This window comes from Rhinopithecus roxellana, chromosome 10, assembly GCF_007565055.1.
Source record: "Rhinopithecus roxellana isolate Shanxi Qingling chromosome 10, ASM756505v1, whole genome shotgun sequence".
Taxonomy (NCBI): Eukaryota; Metazoa; Chordata; class Mammalia; order Primates; family Cercopithecidae; genus Rhinopithecus; species Rhinopithecus roxellana.
In genome coordinates, this window is record NC_044558.1 from 84,823,794 (window position 1) to 84,846,276 (window position 22,483).

General features: G+C 40.6%; 1 protein-coding gene across 1 annotated transcript in view; it reads left to right on the forward strand.

Moving 5' to 3' along the window:
* Nucleotides 1-22,483, forward strand: part of SPPL3 (signal peptide peptidase like 3) — a 139,251-nt gene that overhangs the window by 81,830 nt on the left and 34,938 nt on the right. Inside the window, exon 2 of the mRNA XM_010368307.2 lies at nucleotides 9,491-9,568. Coding sequence (XP_010366609.1) covers nucleotides 9,491-9,568 — 78 coding nt within the window. The remainder of the gene's footprint in view (nucleotides 1-9,490; nucleotides 9,569-22,483) is intronic.

The following is a 22,483-nucleotide window of genomic DNA, read 5'->3' on the forward strand; positions in this document are numbered from 1 at the left end:
CATTGCAGTCCACTAGAACTTTTCACGATGATACAAATGTTCTTTATCTGGCCATCCAATACAGTAGCCACTAGCTATAGAACACTTGGAAATGCAACTGGTGCAACTTAAGAAATTTTAATTGTATTTAAATTTAAATAGCCACATGTGGCTAGTGGCTGCTGTATTGAACAGCACAGCTCTGTGTAATTCGAGCTCATGTTCCATTCAAACTTTAGTTTTGCTGTCTTTGTAATCATCTCCTTCTACTGATTAAGAATACAGTGCAGACCCAGCAGATTATTTATTAGCCAAGACAGCTATTAACAGTAAGAGAGCAAGAACTGGTTTCTTTCTTTTTTTTTTGTTGATGGAAGTCTTGGTCTGTCGCCCAGGCTGGAGTGCAATGGCACGATCTCGGCTCACTGCAACGTCCGCCTCCTGGGTTCAAGCGATTCTCCTGTCTCAGCCTCCCTAGTAGCTGGGTTTACAGGCGTGTACGTAACACCACACCCCAGCTAATTTTTTAATATTTTGTAATTTTGTATTGTAATTTTTTGTAGAAACGGGGTTTCACCGTGTTGGCGAGACTGGTGTCCGAACTCCTGACCTGGAGTGATCCACCTGCCTCCAAAGTACTGGGATTACAGGCATGAGCCACCGTGCCTGGCCACAAGAACTTGTTTCTAAGTACATCCTGGGCTTAGCATCAGCTAATATTTCCTTCTGTCTCCAGGGCTTTTTAAAGACTTTATAGTAAAGGGTACGTATTTCTACTTGAACTTCACTAAGGCAACCTCTAATGACCTCAACTTGGGTGATTAATAAAATATAATCCATCTATGCTAAGAAGTCCCTAGCCTTAGAGAATTCAAGTGGCAGAAATTTCCCTGGTAAATAGGGAAAAAGAGAACTTCATTATGAAGTTGTTGTAGGATAGCAAAATATTTCTGCTAACATGTTCACATTTGTTAAACAAATGTTATTTTCCAAAAGTGATTTCTGTATACATCTAAAATGTAATATTTAATGGGCAATATGAGTGTTTTTGTAATTCCCTTAGACTAGATAGGAGTTGTTAGGGCACATCTGCTAAAGTGCAAGATGCATTTTTTTTAAATATTATTTTCACAAGAGATTTGAATGTTCACTAGCACAGTGTCTATATTATCTTTACCTGTTGGATTCCATGGTTTTGCCTTTGATAAAAGGTTGTTAGAAATGTCCCTATCTTCATTAAATATTAAATTGACTAAAAAGAGAGGCATAGAGCCGTGTGCCATGGTTCACACCTATAATCCTAGCACTTTGGGAGGACAAGGCTGGAGGATCACTTGAAGCCAGGAGTTCGAGACTAGTCTGGGCAACATAGTGAGCCCCTTGTCTCTATGAAATTTAAAACTAAAAAAAATTAGCCAGGCATGATGATACACACCTGTAGTCCTAGCTGCTGGGAAGGCTGAAGTGGGAGGTTTGCTTAAGCTAGGAGTTCAAGGCTGCGGTGAGCTGTGATCGCGCAGCTGGGCTCCAGCATGGGAGACAGAAGTCTCTTAAAAAAAAAAAAAGAAAGAAAGAAAACAGGCCGGCATGGTGGCTCACACCTGTAATACCAACACTTTGGGAGGCCGAGGTGGGTGGACCATGAGGTCAGGAGATTGAGACCATCCTAGCCAACACGGTGAAACCTTGTCTCTACTAAAAGATACAAAAAAATTAGCTGGGTGTGGTGGCGGACACCTGTAGTCCTAGCTACTCGGGAGGCTGAGGTGGGAGAATGGCATGAACCCAGGAGGCAGAGCTTGCAGTGAGCCAAGATAGTGCCACTGACGATAGAGCAAGACTCCGTCTCAAAAAAAAAAAAAAAAAAAAAGAGAGAGGCAGGCCAGCACAGTGGCCCATGCCTGTAATCCCAGCACTTTGGGATGCTGAGATGGGCGGATCACGAGGTCAGGAAATCGAGACCATCCTGGCCAACATGGTGAAACCCTATCTCTATTAAAAATACAAAAATTAGCTGGGTGTGGCAGCGTGTGCCTGTAATCCCAGCTACTCGTGAGGCTGAGGCAGGAGAATCGCTTGAACCTGGGAGGTGGAGGTTGCAGTGAGCCGAGATTGCGCCAACGTACTCCACCTTGGGGACAGAGCTAGACTGCGTCTCAAAAAAACAAAAGAGAGAGAGAGGCAGAGAGGCATGGGCCAAGGCATCCGTTTGTTTCTACTGAGGTTAGAAACAACAATCTAACTTACTAGTTCAGGTTACATAAGATGAAAACATGTGAAACATTGAGAGACTGCTTTTGTTAAGGACTCAAAATGAGAATGCTGAGACAATTAGTAGTTAAAAGTTGTGCTCGTTGAACCTGGAAGTTTTCTATTTATTTTAAAAGAGAGTGGTTTCTGTACTTGTGAAGTTTTCACGTCTTAATTTTGCAGTAAAAGGCCAGTAAGGGAAGGCAGCAGGAAAGAGTAGTTCCTGGGTACATAGTTGAATTTTTAAAAAGAGCAAGTTTTAAAAGAACATGTATGCTTCCTGTTTTTGTAATGTGTATACATTCTGTACACAATTTGTATGGAAGGATACACATACCAAATTGTAAACAATGTCTCCTCCTAGGGAATAGAAGTACAGAGAGGAAGGAGGAGGCACTTGTGCTTTTTGCTTTATATACTTACCCATTTTTGAGTTTTCACAATGAACATGAATTTTTGTAACTTTGAAAAAGAAAATTGATAGTTCTAAAAATGCAAATTAGCTATAATTTATTTAAATCCATTTTCTGTATTTTATAATAAAAGCTTTTTGTTAAAAGCTTTTTTGTTAAAAGGCTTTTTGTAAAACTTTTATAACGCCAGGCACATAGTGGCTCATGCCTGTAATCCCAGCACTTTTGGAGGCTGAGGCGGGTGGATTGCTTGAGCCCAGGAGTTCAAGACCAGCCCTGGGCAACGTGGTGAAACCCCATCTCTACAAAAAATACAAAAAATTAGCTGGCTGTGGTGGCACACACCTGCAGTCCTAGCTACTTGGGAGGCTGAGGTGGGAGGATTGCTTGAGTCCAGGAGGTGGAGGTTTCACTGAGCCAAGACCGTGCCACTGCACTCCAGCTTAAGCAACAGGTGAAACCCTGTCTCCAAAAAGAAACAACAACAACAAAAACTTTTATAATGATAGTTTGAATTGAAAATAGTATATGAAATTTCAAATAACATCATAAAATAAGCTATAACTTCTAGTTACATGATATTTGGTATGGTTTGCAAAATTGTTAGAACTTTTTAAGATCTTAGTATAAATTATAAAATACCATGTACAATATTAGGGGTGAACTTTAATCAGATTTTCTTGTATAGGTTTATTTGAAAGCTAAAACGAAACTTAAGTTAGAAGAAACCATTAAACATCTGAACACTTTTTTGAAATCAGGCATTTAGTTCTGCAGTGGGGGACATGCTGCCTGCCAGGATATGGAGGTGAGATCTGGCAACCTTAGTCACACTCTTATATTTTGCATGTGGTCAAACCTTCATCTAGAAAAACAGACTATGAAGAAAGTCAGTAACTATGGCTACTCAGAGGCTAGAGCACAGCACAGAAGATCTGTCAGAGAGGAGGAGCTGGTTTTTGAAAATTTAATCCAGGCCAGGTGTGGTGGCTCACGCCTGTAATCCTGGCACTTTGGGAGGCTGATGTGGGTGGATCACCTGAGGTCAGGAGTTTGAGACCAGCCTGGGCAACATGACAAAACCTCGTCTCTAATAAAAATACCAAAAATTAGCCGGGCATGGTGGCAAACTCCTGTGATCCCAGCTACTTGGGAGGCTGAGGCAGGAGAATTGATTGAACCCAGGAGGCGGAGGTTGAAGTGAGCCGAGATCACACCATTGCACTCCAAACTGGGCGACAGGGAAAAAAAAAAAAATCCAGACTTCCGGAAGTCTGAGGTTAAGAGTTTCTAGAGAGTCTCCATTGATTTGAGAGATGTAGCAAAATAATTAAACAATAGTATCAGACTTTCAGGCAGTGAATTTGGGAAGTGTGGATATTTAATCTGCCTTGAGAATAGTGACAATATGCTTCAAAATACAAAGCATACAAAAACAAAGTCATCCAAGTAAGACACCATCAGAAGAAAAGTTCCTCAAAAGATAGCCGCCCTTGTTTTTTTATAGCTCTGGAGTCTGCAGAAAACTTTAAATTGCCTTTTAAAAATACCTACTGGCCTTTAATCATACAAAAAAGCTGTTCAATCTCACTTTAATTTTAAAATTTGAATTACAATTTTAATTAATACAAATAAAAACCATACTGAGATACCAGTTTTCATCTCTCAGATGGGTAAAAATTCAAAAGTTAGACAATACTCACTTTGGAAAGTGGGAACATCTAGTTCATTACTGATGAGAGTGTGAAATGGTGTAACTTCCTCACTGTAGGGCACATTGGCAACATCTATCATATTGCCAGTGCATTTCCTCTTTGAGCCAGCAATCTGACTTTAGGAATGTTATATAAATATGTCGTTTCATGTGTGTTCAATGCAGGTATAATTTACAAAGCCCGTTAGTACAGAATTACTTGTTAACAGCAGAGTTTTTGGAAACAACCCCAGTGTCCACCTGTAAAGGACTTATTCTTTAAAAAAAAAAAAAAAAAAAAAAAAAAAAAAACTGTGGTGCATCTGTACAGTGGAATACCATGCTGCTGTTTAAAAGAAAATTTTAAAAAGGAAGTTCTCCACATCCTGTTACAGCAAGATTTCTAAGCTATATTGTAAAAGGGGGGTAGAGGGAGATACTGGGCAGTATATTTAATATTCCACCTGTTTCATAAGAAGTGGTGAGAGGGTCGGGCGCGGTGGCTCACGCCTGTAATCCCAGCACTTTGGGAGGCCGAGACGGGCGGATCACGAGGTCAGAAGATCAAGACCATCCTGGCTAACACAATGAAACCCCGTCTCTACTAAAAAATACAAAAATCTAGCCGGGCGAGGTAGCGGGCGCCTGTAGTCCCAGCTACTTGGGAGGCTGAGGCAGGAGAATGGCGGAAACCCGGGAGGCGGAGCTTGCAGTGAGCTGAGATCCGGCCACTGCACTCCAGCCTGGGCGACAGAGTAAGACTCTGTCTCAAAAAAAAAAAAAAAAAAGAAGTAGTGAGAAATAATGTTCTTATATTGTATATTTACTCCAAAAGACTAGATAAGAAACGAAAAAATGTGGTTATTTAAAAGTTATCTAAAAATGACTGAGAGGGTGGGGGTTGGGGGATGACTAGATGGGCGTAAGACCTCTATGTATGTACTTTTTTTTTTTTTTTTTTTGAGACGGAGTCTCGCTCTGCCGCCCAGGCTGGAGTGCAGTGGCCGGATCTCAGCTCACTGCAAGCTCCGCCTCCCGGGTTTACGCCATTCTCCTGCCTCAGCCTCCCGAGTAGCTGGGACTACAGACGCCCGCCATCTCGCCCGGCTAGTTTTTTGTATTTTTTAGTAGAGGTGGGGTTTCACCGTGTTAGCCAGGATGGTCTCGATCTCCTGACCTCGTGATCCGCCCGTCTCGGCCTCCCAAAGTGCTGGGATTACAGGCTTGAGCCACCGCGCCCGGCCTGTGTGTACTTTTTAACATACTTTTGATTTTTGTATGACTATATAAATAACCTAGTCATAATTTTTTCAATTTTAAGAAAATGTTCCTTCTTGATTTTGGAATTTTGAAAGATGTGTGCAAAGATTATCTCATACAGCAAGAAACGTAAGTTTAGAATAAAGAGAAATTGTTGAAGTTCATTTTCCTAATACATATACATGATAGCTTAGATATCTCTTGGTGTGTGAGCCTTGTCTACATAATCTGGTTGTTCAAAAGAGGACCCTGGACAGCCACAGCTGGGTCGTTGCTGGATGGGACCCAAGAGAGAGGCTCGAGTGGCCCTCATGTCTGGTACCTTCCCTTTCTCCACTCCCCGGCTGACTGAAATTTAGGAAAAGGTAGCACCCCTGTGAGGTGTGGTGAAACAGAATTCATGGTCCAAAACGTAAATTCTTGTATTCATCTGCCTCTAGTAGTTTTAGTTGTGTTCAAATTGTTGTGCCATCTCAAAGACTGGTGTGGGGGGAAGAGAGAAGAATACAATGTACCTATCATTCCAGCTTCGTAATTTGAAAAAATTTGCCTTTTCTTTGGTGTATCCCTCCCATGTTTTATTCTCTTAGAGTATTTTTTTTTTTTTTTTTTTTTTTTTTTGAGACGGAGTCTCGCTCTGTCGCCCAGGCTGGAGTGCAGTGGCCGGATCTCAGCTCACGGCAAGCTCCGCCTCCCGGGTTCACGCCATTCTCCTGCCTCAGCCTCCCGAGTAGCTGGGACTACAGGCGCCCGCCACCTCGCCCAGCTAGGTTTTTGTATTTTTTAGTAGAGGTGGAGTTTCACCGTGTTAGCCAGGATGGTCTCGATCTCCTGACCTCGTGATCCGCCCGTCTCGGCCTCCCAAAGTGCTGGGATTACAGGCTTGAGCCACCGCGCCCGGCCTCTCTTAGAGTATTTTAAAGCAAATCTTAAATCATGTTATTTGAGCTGTTAAAAGATAAACTTATGTTTAACTTTTGGAGAGGTTTTCTTTTGAGCAGTGTGTCATGAATCAGGCAGTACCAGATCACAAGTGGATCACAGTTCCATGGAGGGTGCCTGAGGGCAAAACTTTTATAAGGCTTTTGCAGAAGCAAAAGAAAGACAATACTTGATTGGTTAAAGGAGAAAGTCTCTGGTAGAGATTAGTCGGCAGTTTCTGATTGGTAAAGCCCCTGGTTAGGTTTGATTGGCAGTTTCTGATGGGTTGAGTTGGACTTCAGTTGGCTTCCTTAGGAACCCAAGACACTGGAGCCATTTCAGCCTAATGGACTCCCCAGTTCATTTTTTTTTTTTAACATACCCATAAATATTTCAGGATGTATCTGTAGTAACTAAGGATCCATGCCAGGTGCAGTGGATCTTTAGCCTGTAATCCCAGCACTTTGGGAGGCCGAGGCAGGTGGATCACCTGAGGTCAGGAGTTTGAGACCAGCGTGGCCAACATGATGAAACCCCATCTCTACTAAAAATACAAAAAAAAATTAGCTGGGCGTGGTGGCGGGCGCCTGTAACCTCAGCTTCTCAGGAGGCTGATGCAGGAGAATCACTTGAACCCAGTAGGTGGAGATTGCAGTGAGCCGAGATCATGCCATTGCACTCCAGCCTGGGCAACAAGAGTAAAACTCCATCTCCAAAAAGAAAAGAAAAGAAAACTAAGGAACCAAAAGCATGCCATTATAGACCACAGCAGTGTATCATGCAAGTTTACAACAATTAAAGGAAATGTAATGTCCTCCTCTGTATGCATCAGTCTTTCTCTCCTCATGGGGTTCATTTCCAGTCAGCATCAGAAAAGGTTGAGCATCTTTCACCTTAAAAAAAGGAAAATGTTTTAGATCTCCCTTATCCTTATATTTACCCTCCAGCTGCCATTCTTTTCCCTGCACTTTTCAAAATACTGTCTTCATTTCCTTAGCTTTAAATTCTCAGCTAATTTCAGTCTGACTCCATCCTCACCACTTTACCCAGTGGTCACTCCAGTTGTCTGTCTTGACCTCTCAGCAGCATTCATGGTTGGCAACGTCTCCCTCCTAATGCAGTGAGTATGAATTGAGTATTTGATGTGTAATATTCTTTATATGAATTCCTCATTTAATCCTTTAACAACTCTTTGAGGTTGTCATTATCCCCATTTTACAGATGAAAAGCTGAAGCTTAGAGAGGCTAAGTAACTGGCCTAACTACTAGTAAGTGGTAGAGCAAGGGATTAAATTCAGGCCCCATTCAATTCTGCTACCTTTCTGAAATAATCTGCTATTCTGGGTTTTCCTTATCTGTCTCTGTTTCATCTTGGTTTTCTTTGCAGTTCCTTCTTCTACCTGATCTTTACATTTGGAGATTTCCCAGGCCTTGATCCTAGGTCCTCTTTTCACTGCTGTGAGGCATTCACACACACCTATGGCTTCAGTTACCATGTGGAAGGTGATGAGCTCTCAGTATATATACATCTTCAGCTCAGAATGGTTTCAGTATCCAGCTGTCTCCTCAGTACATTCAAACCTTAGCTTATAATCTGTTCCTCCGGCCAGGCGCAGTGGCTCACGCCTGTAATCCCAGCACTTTGGGAGGCCAAGGTGGGTGGATTGCTTGAAGTCAGGAGTTTGAGACCAGCCTGAGCAACATGGTAAAACCCCATCTCTACTAAAAATACAAAAATTAGCCAGTCGTGGTGGTACCCCCTAAATGGTACAAACCCAGCTAAGCAGAAACCTAGGGATCACTGCAATTCTTCCCCCTCTTGGCTCCCATAAACGATCACTGGGTCCTATTTATTGTGTCCTGTATCTCTCTAAATCATCTTCCTCCCTAAGGAAAGCTCCCCTGTTCTTGGACTGCATCCACCTAATATACATTATCATAGTACCCTGTACTTCTCTTTCTCTCCTTTGTAATGTTATTCATGATTATATTCATTCAGTTATGTTCATTTTTTTTTTTTATTTCTTTAGAGTGAAATTGTTCATTTCTTTAGAAAAGACATTTAGGCAGAGATCAAGGCATTCTTATTTATTACTGTATATCCCAGTGGCTAGCAGAGTGCCTGGCATGTAGGCAGTATTAAATACTTAGCTGAATGGAAATTAAACAACAACAACCAAAATCCCGCAAAGATTTGTTTTAGGAAAATCCCTGACAAATAAGAATGGGTAATATGGAGGGTGAATTCATGGAGACAGCCTTTAAAACAAGATTTCCAATAGCCAAGCCATAGAAGGGAGCTAACAAATTGGCAGTGGGGTTAGGAGAAGTAGTTGGGGATGTGGAAGTAAGAGAAAGAAAGGGCTGTCAAGAATGCAACAGATTTTTAACTTTGGCAGCTGAGGGGATGGTGATACCATTCCTTGAGAGGATCAGCTAAGATGGAGAGAATATTTGTGGTGGACTTGTTGACTTTGAAGAACCTCCTGTAGGCCATCTAGATGGAGAAAATCAGTAGGCAATTAGAAAAATGGAAACGGGGAATTCATGAGATGCAGGCTTTACTTCATCACTGAGTAAAACCAGTAAAATACTATTAGTGATTCAAATGTGATTGGATAAAAGTCTGATCATTGAGACTTTTGCCATTGGCACAGATTTGGTAGATATTTTGATACTTTTAAAATTGGGGGTGGATATTGTAAACATATACAGAGATGGGATTTTTACATTGATGTCATTTTACATGCTGTAAATATTAACTAATAATAGCTGTAAACCTATCCATTTATTCTTCATGTTAAACTAGCAAATCTCATTTTAATTGTGTTATTTTGTTAATGCTAATTTACACCTTTTTTCCTTCTTAAGATAAAAACAAAGCTTAGTGGGGTATATAGAACTCATTAGACTGTAAGCTCCATTAATGGACTCACTGCATGTGATTTACATTTTTTTCCTCTTATTTCTCTAGGGCCTATTCCCTGGTGGATTCCAGTCAAGTGTCTACATTTCTGATTTCCATTCTTCTTATAGTCTATGGTAGTTTCAGGTAAGATGTTCTCAAATGGGGTTGATTTAAGTTGGAGGTGGAAGAAGGAACCATTGCTCTGGAAGTGCTGGTACCAAAACTTTGTGAAGAAAAACAGGACTTTGGCCGGGCGCGGTGGCTCAAGCCTGTAATCCCAGCACTTTGGGAGGCCGAGACGGGCGGATCACGAGGTCAGAAGATCGAGACCATCCCGGCTAACACCGTGAAACCCCGTCTCTACTAAAAAATACAAAAAACTAGCCGGGCGAGGTGGTGGGCGCCTGTAGTCCCAGCTACTCGGGAGGCTGAGGCAGGAGAATGGCGTGAACCCAGGAGGCGGAGCTTGCAGTGAGCTGAGATCCGGCCACTGCACTCCAGCCCGGGAGATAGAGCGAGACTCCGTCTCAAAACAACAACAACAACAACAACAACAACAACAACAACAACAACAACAACAAAAACAGGACTTCGGCAGAAATTGACTCAGAATACAGAGTTCTGCTATTTGCTTTTTAATTGGCTGCTGTTAAACACTTCTTGGTTGTGCTTATGAGTTTAGCATGTTAATGCTAATATGTAAAAACTAATTGCTTAAAATGCTGGTTCTGAAATTAATCACCTAATGCACTCTTTATTGAGAAGGTTAAGGAGAGAGTCTTTGACAATGATTCTAGAGTCTCAAAGGGAACAAAGAGTTTAAATGGAAGGACAGTGAAATATGAAATATGAAAAATTGAAATACAAAAAAAAAGGGGCCAGGCGCGGTGGCTCAAGCCTGTAATCCCAGCACTTTGGGAGGCCGAGACGGGCGGATCACGAGGTCAGGAGATCGAGACCATCCTGGCTAACACGGTGAAATCCTGTCTCTACTAAAAAATACAAAAAACTAGCCGGGCGAGGTGGCGGGCGCCTGTAGTCCCAGCTACTCGGGAGGCTGAGGCAGGAGAATGGCGTAAACCCGGGAGGCGGAGCTTGCAGTGAGCTGAGATCCGACCACTGCACTCCAGCCTGGGTGGCAGAGCGAGACTCCGTCTCAAAAAAAAAAAAAAAAAAAGAAAAAGAAAAAAAATTACTGAATATCCATGTAATAAAATGACAAAGAGAACATTTCATGTTTTTTTTTTCCCCAACCAAAAATCAAAGTATAGTTGCAAACCTCTAGTAGGGAAACCGAAGTAAAACTATACCCAGGATGCTAATAAAGTTCTTAATCTTTGGCCGGGCACAGTGCTGTATGCCTATATCCAGCACTTTGGGAAGCTGAGACAGGAGGATTGCTTGAGCCCAGGAGTTCAAAACTAGCCTGGGCAACATAGCAAGACCCGTCTCTACAAAAAAATTTTTTTTTTTTTTTTTTTTTGAGATGGAGTCTCGCTCTGTCGCCCAGGCTGGAGTGCAATGGCCAGATCTCAGCTCACTGCAAGCTCCGCCTCCCGGGTTCACGCCATTCTCCTGCCTCAGCCTCCCGAGTAGCTGGGACTACAGGCGCCGCCACCTCGCCCGGCTAGTTTTTTGTATTTTTAGTAGAGACGGGGTTTCACTGTGTTAGCCAGGATGGTCTCGATCTCCTGACCTCGTGATCCGCCTGTCTCGGCCTCCCAAAGTGCTGGGATTACAGGCTTGAGCCACCGCGCCCGGCCAAAAAATATTTTTTAAAGACATTAATCAGGCTTGGTGGTAGTGCCTGTGGTCCCAGCTACTCAGGAGGCTGCGGCAGAAGAAGGAGCACTTCTCCTTCATCTGGAGATTGAGGATACAATGAGTTATGATCACACTGCTGTACTCCAGCCTGGGCAATGGTGCCAGACTATGTCTCAAAAAAACACACACACAAAAATTTATGTTGTCCTAAAATGCTTGTAAGTAGATTATGTCCTTATGGAAATTTACATCATATTTTTCTTAATCCGAAGGCTTGACATCCAAGGTTGAGCCATACAGAATTGCTGATGGTTGACTATTAATATTTTGGCCCACAGAAACAATTTCATATGGTTCATCTTACAATTATTAGGGTTGTGTGTTGTAGCATTACCAGGTATTCTCTCTGATAACCTTGGAGATGCTGAGACTAGATCCTGCTGAGGTTCTCATCCCAGCAGGCAGCCATAGGAATAGGAGGGAAAATATAGACACTAGATACACACTCCTCTTTTCCACTATTTTCAGTCGAGAGGAACTTTAATGGTTGTATAACTCAAATAGGTTAGTGGTTGATGAACCTACCAAAAAATGCTGCTTGAGGAATTATAAGTTGAGAACTTCAAAGGTAGTAATAGGGATAAGTGAAATACCCAGGCATAAAGATTTTGAACTATGCAGTATTGTATCTGAATTTTAATAGCTACTTTATAAAATCACAGACTTGCAGTCTTTACCTCGATACTGAGTAAAACAAGTAAAATATTGTGGGTAATTTCACTATACACCGACCAAAGTTTTAATCACTGAGATGTCTACTGAGAACTCCAGATTCATAACCACTCTCAGGAAGCATTAATCAAACCAGAGGAACTTAGAACCTTATCAATGTGATCTTGATATTTTTCATCTCTACCCTGTGGACAAGTATCTGATTTTTTCCCCTTTGAGTATATAATGCATTAACATTTCAAAAGACTTTGCAATTAAACACAGAAGAAGCCATCTTTAGACTCACAACCCTAATACTACTTTGAGTAGTGCAGACTACCTTCCATTTGGTGTATGTTTATATACTGTATACATTTTCATAGTTGAAATCATTTATATTCTGATTATTTGCACCAGACAAATATTTTCTACAAATTATCTTCATACTGTTTTAGTAATTTGGCATTTCTTTGTGTTACTCATCTTATTCCACTCTTGTTGGACAAGTGGGCTCTTACAGTGATGATAGCTTTATGGATTATTTGCTTTTATTGAATTATATCACCAAGATAAATATCCAGAAGTGGAAATACTTCAACAGAGTATGAAATGCCTCTTACTGCATATTATTGTTTTCTGAAGGGCTGTATCATTTTAGGATTGAGCAAGTTTTAAACCAAATTTTATGTAGTAAGTGTATCATAGAATTATATAGGAAGAAAGGATTTATCTGGTGAACCTCCCTGTTTACAAATGAGGAAACTGGCCAGGCGTGGTTCCTCACACCTGTAATCCAGCACTTTGGGAGGCTGAAGCAGGCAGATGCCCTGAGTCCGGGAGTTCAAGACCAGGCTGGGTAACATGGTGAAACCCCATCTACTAAATATGCAAAAATTAGCTGGGCGTAGTGGCGCATGCCTGTCATCACACTTACCCAGGAGGCTGGGAGGAATACTTGAGCCCAGGAGGTGGAGGTTGCAGTGAGCGGTGATCATACCACTGCACTCCAGCCTGGGTAATGGAGTGAGACCCTGGCAACAGCAACAACAAAAAAAAGAAACTAAGAAACCGAAGCCCAAAGTGAAAATGTTGATGTAACTTGACAACGATTACACAACCAATTGGTAACAAGTCTGGATTGAAACAGTTTTCAGGACCTCTAACTCAGAACCTTTTATCTTTTTTACTTTAATAAGGCATTTCTGCAAAAAGTAAATCATGATGCCTTTAATTATACATTTAAATTGAACTCACTGAATAAGTTGGTGTTTTATGGAAGAGATTTATGTAATTTTGTCTTTAAATGTTTGATAGGATTCACCAGTGAAGCCATCTAAAGCTGGGCTTCTCTTTGTGGGAAGATATTTTTTTTTTTTTTTTTTTTTTTTTTTTTTCCCTGCTGAGTTCACCACCTTTCCCTTTTTCTTTTCCTTTTTTTTTTTTTTTTTTTTTTTTTTTTTTTTTTTTTTTTTTTTTTTTTTTTTTTGAGTCGGAGTTTCGCTCTTGTTGCCTAGGCTGGAGTGCAGTGGCGCCACCTCGGCTCAGCGCAACCTCTGCCTCCCAGATTCAAGCGATTCTCCTGCCTCAGCCTCCTGAGTAGTTGGGATTACAGGTATGTGCCACCATGCCCGGCTGATTTTTGTATGTTTAGTAGAGACGGTGTTTCTCCATGTTGGTCAGGGTGGTCCCGAACTCCTGACCTCGTGATCTGCCCGCCTCAGCCTCCCAAAGTGCTGAAATTCCAGGCATGAGCCACCGAGTCCGGCCTCCCTTTTTCTTTTCAATCGGTGAGGGCTATTTTTTATTAGGGTAAAATATATATAACACAAAATGTACCATTTAAACCATTTTTAGTGTACCCTTCAGTACACAGGTAAGGGCTTTCTGAAACACGTTGTCTTTTTATTATAGCCATAGTAGTAGTAAGGTGTGAAGTTGTATCTCATAGTGGTTTGGGTTGTATTATTTCCCTGATATTAGGATGTTGAAAAGTTGATGAGCATGTTTTCCTATGCTTATTAACCATCTGTTTATCTTCTTTGGTGAAATGTGTAGTCAAAAATTCTCTCTCAGTCATATGATTTGCAACTCTTAAATTTTTCCTATTCTCTGGCTTGCCTTCTCATTTTCTTAATAGTGTCAGTTGGAATATAAACATTTTAATTTTGTTAAAGCCAGTTTACCAATTTCACATTTTATGGATCATGCTTTTGGTGATGTGCCAAAAGCATGATCCATAAAATGTGAAACTGGTAAATTGGCACATGGGTACAAGGATTTTCTCCTATGTTTTCTTTTTTTTTTCTTTTTTCTTTCTTTTTTTTTTTTTTAAGATGGCATGATCTCGGCTCACTGCAAGCTCCACCTCCCGGGTTCACGCCATTCTCCTGCCTCAGCCTCCCAAGTAGCTGGAACTACAGGCACCTGCCACCATGCCCGGCTAATTTTTTGTAATTTTTAGTAGACATGGGTTTTCACCCTGTTAGCCAGGATGGCCTTGATCTCCTGACCTCGTGATCCGCCCGCCTCAGCCTCCCAAAATGCTGGGATTGCAGGCGTGAGCCACTGCGCCCGGCTCTCCTCCGTTTTCTTTAAGTTTTATAGTTTTGCTTCTTACATTTATGATTCATTTTGAGTTAAGTTTTGTGTATGGCATGAGGTACAAATTTAATTTCATCTTTATAAATGTGGTTATCCAGTTGTCCCAGTACCATTTGTTGAAAAGACTATACTTACCCATTGAATTACCTTGGCACCATTGTCAGAAATGCGTTGTTGACATGGTGGCATGCACCTGTAACCCCAGTGACTCGGGAGCTCAGGTGGGAGGATCACCTGAGTCCCAGATGTTTGGGGTTACAGTGAACTATGATCGCACCACTGCACTCAAGCCACGATAACATAGCAAGACACTTGTCTGTTTTTTTAAAAACAAAAAAAAATCGACCATAAAAGTATAGATAGTTACTAGGTCTGGTCTGTATGTGTCTTCTTATGCCAGTGCCAGTGTCTTGATTGTTGTAGCCTTTAAAGTAAGTGTTGTTCTTTTACAAATTTGTCTGGCTACTCTGGATCCTTTACATTTCCATATAAATTTTAGGTTCAGCTGGTCAGTTTCTACTCAGAAAAACAAAAAGCCCGCAGGGATTTCAGTAGGCATTGTGAATCTGTAGATCAGTTTGAGGAAAATTGCTGTCTTAATGATGATCACTTCCTATCCATGAATGTGGAATGTGTCTCTGTTTATTTAGATATTCTTTAATTTAGATACTTTAGATATTCTTTAATTTCTATTAATAGCGTTTTGTAATTTTCAATGTGCAAGGCTTCCACTATTTTGTTAAATTTATTCGTATTTTTTTACTTTTTGATGTTATTTTTGATGAATTTTTTTCTTCGTTTTCAATTGTTCATTGCTAAGTATATAGAACTACAATTGATGTGTATTCACCTCAAATACTGTAGCTTTGCTGAACTCATTTATTAGTGCTGGTAGTTTTTTGTCTATGATTCCTTAGAATTTTCTGCACATAGGATGATGTGGTCTGCAAATAAAGACAGTTTTGCTACTTGTTTCAATTCTGAAAGACTTTGTCTTTTTATCTTTTTCTCCCTTCTTGTACAATGTTGAATAGGAGTGTCAAAGGCACACATCCATCCTTGCCCTGTTCCTAATCTTCAGGGAAAGCATTTCCCATTAAGTATGTAGTTAGTTGTACATTTTTCATAAATGCCCTTTATCAGGTTGAGGAAATATCTTTTATTTCTAGTTTGTGGAGAGTTTTATTATGAATGGGTATTGGATTTTATCATGTGTTTTTATGCCTCTGTTGAGATGATCCTGTGGTTTTTGTCCATTCTGTTAATGTAGTATGTTTTAACAGCTTTATTGAGATATAAATACCATAAAGTTTGGTCACTTAAAGTATACAATTAAGTGGGTTTTAGTATATTTACAAAATTGTGCAGCCATCACTGTAATCCAATTTTAGCACATTATCCCAAAAGAAAATTTATACCAGTTAGCAGTCATTCCCATTCCTCTTTCCCTACCTACCAGCCCTAGGCAACCATGAATCTAGCTTTTATCTCTATAGATTTGCCTATTCTGGACCTCTCATATAAGTGGATTCGTACAGTATGTGACCTTTTGTTACTAGCTTCTTTCACTTAGCATAGTGTTTTTGAAGTTCATCCGTGTTGTGGCATGTTATCAGTATTTCATTCCTTTTTATTGCTGAATAATATTCTCTTTTGTTTTTCCATTCATTGGTTGATGGACATTTGGGTTGTTGCCCTTTTTTGGCTTTTATGAGTAATGTTACTGTGAACATTTGTGTACAAGTTTGTGTGGACATAACATATTTATTGCCCTCAAGCAGATACCTAGTAACAGAATTGCTGGGTCTAATGGTAACTCTTGTCTTAACATTTTAAGAAATGCTTCTGTTTTCCAAGGCAGCTATGCTGTTTTACATTCCCACTAGCAATGTATGAAGGTTCCAATTTCTCCACTTCTTCACCAACACTTGTTATTGTCTATCTTTATGATTATAGCTATTCTGCTGTTCTGGTGGGTATGAAGTGGTATCTCACTATAATTTTGGTTTGCATTTTCTTAATGCATACTGATGTTGAGCATCTTTTCATGTGCCCATTTACCATCTATGTCTCTTCTTCTTTGGTGTCTTTTCAACTCTTTTGCCCATTTTTAAATTGGATTTTCTTCTTGTTGTTGAATTTTGAGAGTTCTTTCTTTATTGTGAAAATAGGTTTTTTATAAGTGCCTCTGGGTTTGTCTTTTCACTTTCTGTATGTTTATAATTGTTATCTATTTCTTGAGGTACTGACTTTTATAAAATATTCCTCTTTAGTAACAGTTTCTGTCTTAACATTGTTCAAAAGAGGCTATTTAGATTTTCTTGAGTTAGTTTTGGTCATTTGTTTTATAACTCTAGAGTAACTATTTCCTTTTTTATAAAGGCAAGCACCTACCAATGCTTTCTTAGGTAGTGAGAGCAGTTCATTTACTTATAACCAAACCTACGCTAGGAAGACAACATCAGGTTAATAAGCCTCCAGAGATACTGAGTTCTTTACTTATACCCAAGCGTACTCTAGGAAGACAACATCGGGTTAATAAGCCTGCAGAGATACTGAGTTCTTTACTTATACCCAAGCCTGCCCTAGGAAGACAACATCAGGGTAGTAAGCCTGCAGAGATACTGACTGAGTTCTTTACTAAGAACTATACTTGATAGGATTGTGATGCCCTTCATTCTAAGTGCATATAATTGTAGTTAGACCAGGTTCACTAGAACAAGTGTCACTGTGGTTCACAAGTGTCATGATGTTCTAATTGTGTGTTATGTGTTTATCTTTTGAGCTACCCTTTTTGTCATTCCATCATACACAGAAGCCTGAACTTTTTAGATGATGTAGGAAATGATTTTGTCCATTGCAACATATGTAGACAAGTTTTTTTTTTTTTTTTTTTTTTTTTTTGAGGCAGAGTCTCGCTCTGTCGCCCAGGCTGGAGTGCAGTGGCCGGATCTCAGCTCACTGCAAGCTCCGCCTCCCGGGTTTACGCCATTCTCTTGCCTCAGCCTCCCGAGTAGCTGGGACTACAGGCGCCCGCCACTTCGCCCGGCTAGTTTTTGTATTTTTAGTAGAGACGGGGTTTCACCGTGTTAGCCAGGATGGTCTCGATCTCCTGACCTCGTGATCCGCCCGTCTCGGCCTCCCAAAGTGCTGGGATTACAGGCTTGAGCCACCGCGCCCGGCCAAGTTTTTTTTATATATTTAAGAATTTCATCAATTCACTATTAAATGTTCAATTTATAAAACCACTGTTAAGTTTTCTAGGAACACATATTTAACTTAACCTAAGTTTAACCATATAGTGTATACTTTGAATCAGTGAGTCCCCCCTTCATTGTACTCACTTCCAATAGTAGGATTATCAAAAAACACATTCTTTTCAAAATTTTTTATAAATATTTTTTTCTTATTTTCACTCCATTCTGGAGCTGAGAAAAAAATATTCTTAAAATATGAAGGGTAAAAATTTCCATTTGCCTTTCTCCTCCAGTATTCACAGTGTCCTCAGGTATCGGAATGCAAATGGATGAACAAGTATAGCTTTCAATAAACTGATATGCTCCCACCTCCATTTTGCTTCCTACAGTTGTTTATTTGTGCTCTGCACTGCCCTGTTCCAAAGATTTCAGAGCATGTACTAACTTTTGCAAGTTACTTCAAGGCAAATTAAATTGGGGCCAAAGAAAAGTAAAAGTATGAGTGGAGACAAAATAGAGCCAAAAAAGAAACATAAAAATGCATACCATAATGCCAGCACCCTTGTTGTTAGTGGTTCACAAGGACCACCATAAGGTTTGTAGCAGCCAGCTTTAAAAAGAAAGAATGTAAAACTCACTCAGCTTCCTTCAATCAGAAGAACCCAGTTATTCAGGTGAATTGCAACTGTTCTTGACCTTAAGATCAGACAGCTTTTATCCTAAAGACCTTCGTAAAGAGGATATAACGTTAAGTTTCATTCATTTCACAGTAAGCATTCAAATAAATGTTGAATAAATTATAATACCTTCAATATAAATTGGTGGTATTGCATGAAAATGTGTTTTAGCAAAAGCAGTTTTGCCAAAATTGAAGGTGCACAGTGGGCAACAGGATGTTGTGGTTTAGATAACCAGCTTATTGCTAAGCGTGATCTAAGGTTATATTTTGGGATATCTGGAGAAGTGAATGGGCTGTTAATTCTTAAACTGATTATTCTTGAATGTTGATCTGTTAATAAATATTGGTAGCAGACCAGGCACAGTGGCTCATGCCTGTAATCCCAGCACTTTTGGAGGCCAAGGTGGGAAGATCACGTGAGATCTGGAGTTCAAGACCAGCCTGGCCAACATGGCGAAACTCTGTCTCTACCCAAAATACAAAAATTAGCCAGGCGTGTTGGTGCATGCCTGTAATCCCAGCTACTCAGGAGGCTGAGGCAGGATAATCACTTGAACTGGGAGGCAAAGGTTGCAGTGAGCCGAGATTGCGCCACTGCACTCCAACCTGGGCCACAAACTGAGTGAGATTGCATCTCAAAAAAGAAAATACACACACACACACACACACACACACACACACACACACACACACACACACACACACACACACACACGCAGCAGCCCAGAAATGTACTCTGTTGCCAGCTAAATACAGACCTAGTTGTCTTAACAGCACTCATGGTGCATTTGTATTTTTATCAGAACCAAGGAACCTAACAATACCTAAATAGAAGCCCATGTTTCCCCTTTTCCTGAGGCAGGTGGTGGAAGTTCCCAAAGGCAGGCCTAGAATCTTCCTCAGAAAATCCTTTTTAATCCACCCTAGGACACAAAGAAATGAGTAGCTGATTTCCTAAAGTTCTGTTCGTTGCAACTGAATTCTACCCTGAAACAAATTTACGGCAAATATAACCAGATCTCTACCTCAGCCACTCTAAAACCTTATTAAGGCACTCACAGAATATTAACCTACTTCTTGATATAGTGTCTGTAATAAACTTCATGTGAAATGTACATCAAAGTGACCAAAACACCAAACTGGAATTTATACTTACACCCAATTGAAAGTTGAAGAATGTTGATGAGTTGTCATTCTATCTGACACTAATTAGCTGACAGGGTCCGTGGCCATCTGGACCTCACCCAGTTCAAGGCTAAACCGTATCATTCACCTGTAAAGGCTCCTGGTCTTAATATTTCTCTGTAGTAAGATGGCATATGTGCAGCTCATCTAAAAATGATACCAGATCAAGTTTACTTGGGGAGAAATAGGTTTTTTGGTTTGTTTTTATGGAAAAAGCAGTATGTACTGATGTGGAAAGATGTAGCGCATCAAGCAGTGAGCCCATTAGTTGTGTAACAGGGCCAAGAGAAAACTTCCTGTGTGCCCTCTGAATCCTCGCTGAAATATCAACTGACAAATAGCAGATTAATAGAAGAGGCACATAGATTTGTTAATGCACACAAAAGTCTTACAAAATATAAGATCTCAAAACAAGAAAAAATGGCCAGATGGCTGATGCTTTTATACCACCTTGAGGTTACAGAAAGAATGAGGGCTTGGAGTGTGGCAAGACAGATTGTGGTGGTAAATCAGGTTATGGTGGTGAGACAGGTTATGGGAGAGAGAAGAGGAGGCCCAGCTCGCACAGGTGGTCCTGTCATGTAGATGAAACCTCACAGGTCACAGCCCTGAGAGAGAATGGATGGAATATGTTTCTTTCTGACCTTCTAAGGTGTCAGACTCTCAATCTTTCCTATGTCTGGACAAGGTAGGGCCTCAGATAAATGCCTCAGCCGCATCAATGTATGTTTTCTCTACAGATGCAAACCTACCCCACACAGCTTCTCTCAGCTATTCTTGTATTTCCAGCCCTTCTGAAAGCCATCTGAAATATGTCAAAGAAATATATTTTTGGGTGAAATATTTTTGTTTCCTTCATAATTTTGCCAGGGCAGCAGGCATAAGTTGGGATTTGTGGTCACCCCACTCATGGAGTTTTTCTATGAATCAAAAGAAACCTTGCCTGTAAAGCACCTAACATAGTGCCTGACAGTATGAGCTCAATCAAGCTCAACTATTATCACTTTAACCCTCTGGACTCTCAGCTGCTGAGTCCGAGACTGTCTCTTCCTCCCCAGATTCTTAGTCTGTCTTTCTTAGTGTAGGTTCTATGTAAGTATCAATAATTGGACATTTGTTTACCTCCTACACCTTGACCCATAACTACTTCCTGTTGAGTCATAGTTGATGAAAAAGCATATAATATGCTATAATTTAGATGGATTTTTTTTCTGTGATGGTAAATGGTTGTCTGTGATGAAAAAGCCATAGCTCAAGTCCTGTTGATCATTTAATCATTGATTTCTTTTGTTTTGTTTTGTTTTTTGTTTTTTGTTTTGAGATCAAGTTTCGTTCTTTTGCCCAGGCTGGAGTGAAGTGGTGTGATCTCAGCTCACTGCAACCTCCACCTCCCAGGTTCAAGCAGTTCTCTTGCCTCAGCCTCCTGAGTAGCTGGGATTACAGGTGTGCGCCACCAGGCCCAGCTAACTTTTGTATTTTCAGTAGAGACAGGGTTTCGCCATGTTGGCCAGCCTGGTCTCGAACTTCTAACCTCAGGTGATCCACCAGCCTCAGCCTCCTAAAGTGCTAGGATTACAGACATGAGCCACCGCACCTGACCTAAACATTGATTTCAGTACCTAGACTTGCAAATATCCAGGATACAGTTTGGATGGAATGTATATTTATAACATTATATTAACATCATATTATATGTTACTGTATAGCAATAACAAGATTGTGAAGGCAGGTCAGGATGGAAGAGAATGAAGAGTAGTCTTCTATGAAGATGCAACAAACTGTTCCAGGTCCAGCCTAGCAATCTGATGTCTATGCACTTATTAAATTACCAAATAAGCTAAGTTAAAGGTCTATAATTGAAAATAGTCCTGGATAGCTCTAGAGGCAGAGTCCTCTGCAAAGACTTTATTTAAATAGTTTAAGTTTGCGGTCAGCTGTGCAGTGTGAGTAACATCACCAGACCCCAGTCATAGTGGCATGGGATCTGCTGAGCCCAGGCCCTTTAATCTTGTTTTATAAAACTGGAAGATATGAATCTTCCCAGCTTGAGCTAATAGGTAAGGCCCTACTGACTCATTTAGCCCCATTTCTGTTTTGTGCAGTGGTGACCCATGGTCTGCTTCTAACAACCAAACAAGGCTTGATTTTAGCTAAGCTTATTTGAGGCAGCAAGAAATTCAAGGTTTTCTGATTACACGGAGAACTAAGAAGAATGCTTGCTCTCCCTACCACTCCTCCACCCTGCCCCACCATCTGATAGTACCTCATTCCTGCCTAAGGCTTTCCTGCCCCTGCTACAGTTCTTGTCAGTTAGATGCTAAAAAAAAATGGACCAGCTAAAACTGGTTTGAAGTTGACCACTACTTTCTGCTACAGAAGGTCCCCAACTTACCAATGGTTTGACTTAATGATGGTTTGACTTAAGATTTTTCCATGTTATGATGGTACAAAGGCAGTATGATTTCAGTAGAAACCGTACTTCAAGTACCCATACAACCATTCTGTTTTTCACTCTCAGTGTACAGTATTCAGTAACTGGAAATATTCAGCACTATATTACAAAACAGGCCTTTGTGTTAGATGATTTTGCTCAACTGTACGCTAATGTACATGTTCTGAGCACGTTTAAGGTAGGCTGGGCTGAACTATGATGTTCATTAGGTTAGATGTATGAATATTAAATGCATTTTGAACTTGAGATTTTCAGCTTGCCTGGGTTCATTGGGATATAACCCCATCGTAAGTCAGGGAGCAGCTGTATTTGAAAAAACGGGGAAATCTTGCCTTAAAACATCCAGGATGGAGTTATAAATAGTTCTCAACTAATAACAAATTGAAATAGAGTTATATAACCCTTCATCCTGTCCCGCGGGGGGTTCTCAGCACCTATTCTCACTCACCCAGTCTCATGAGAGAGGCTCT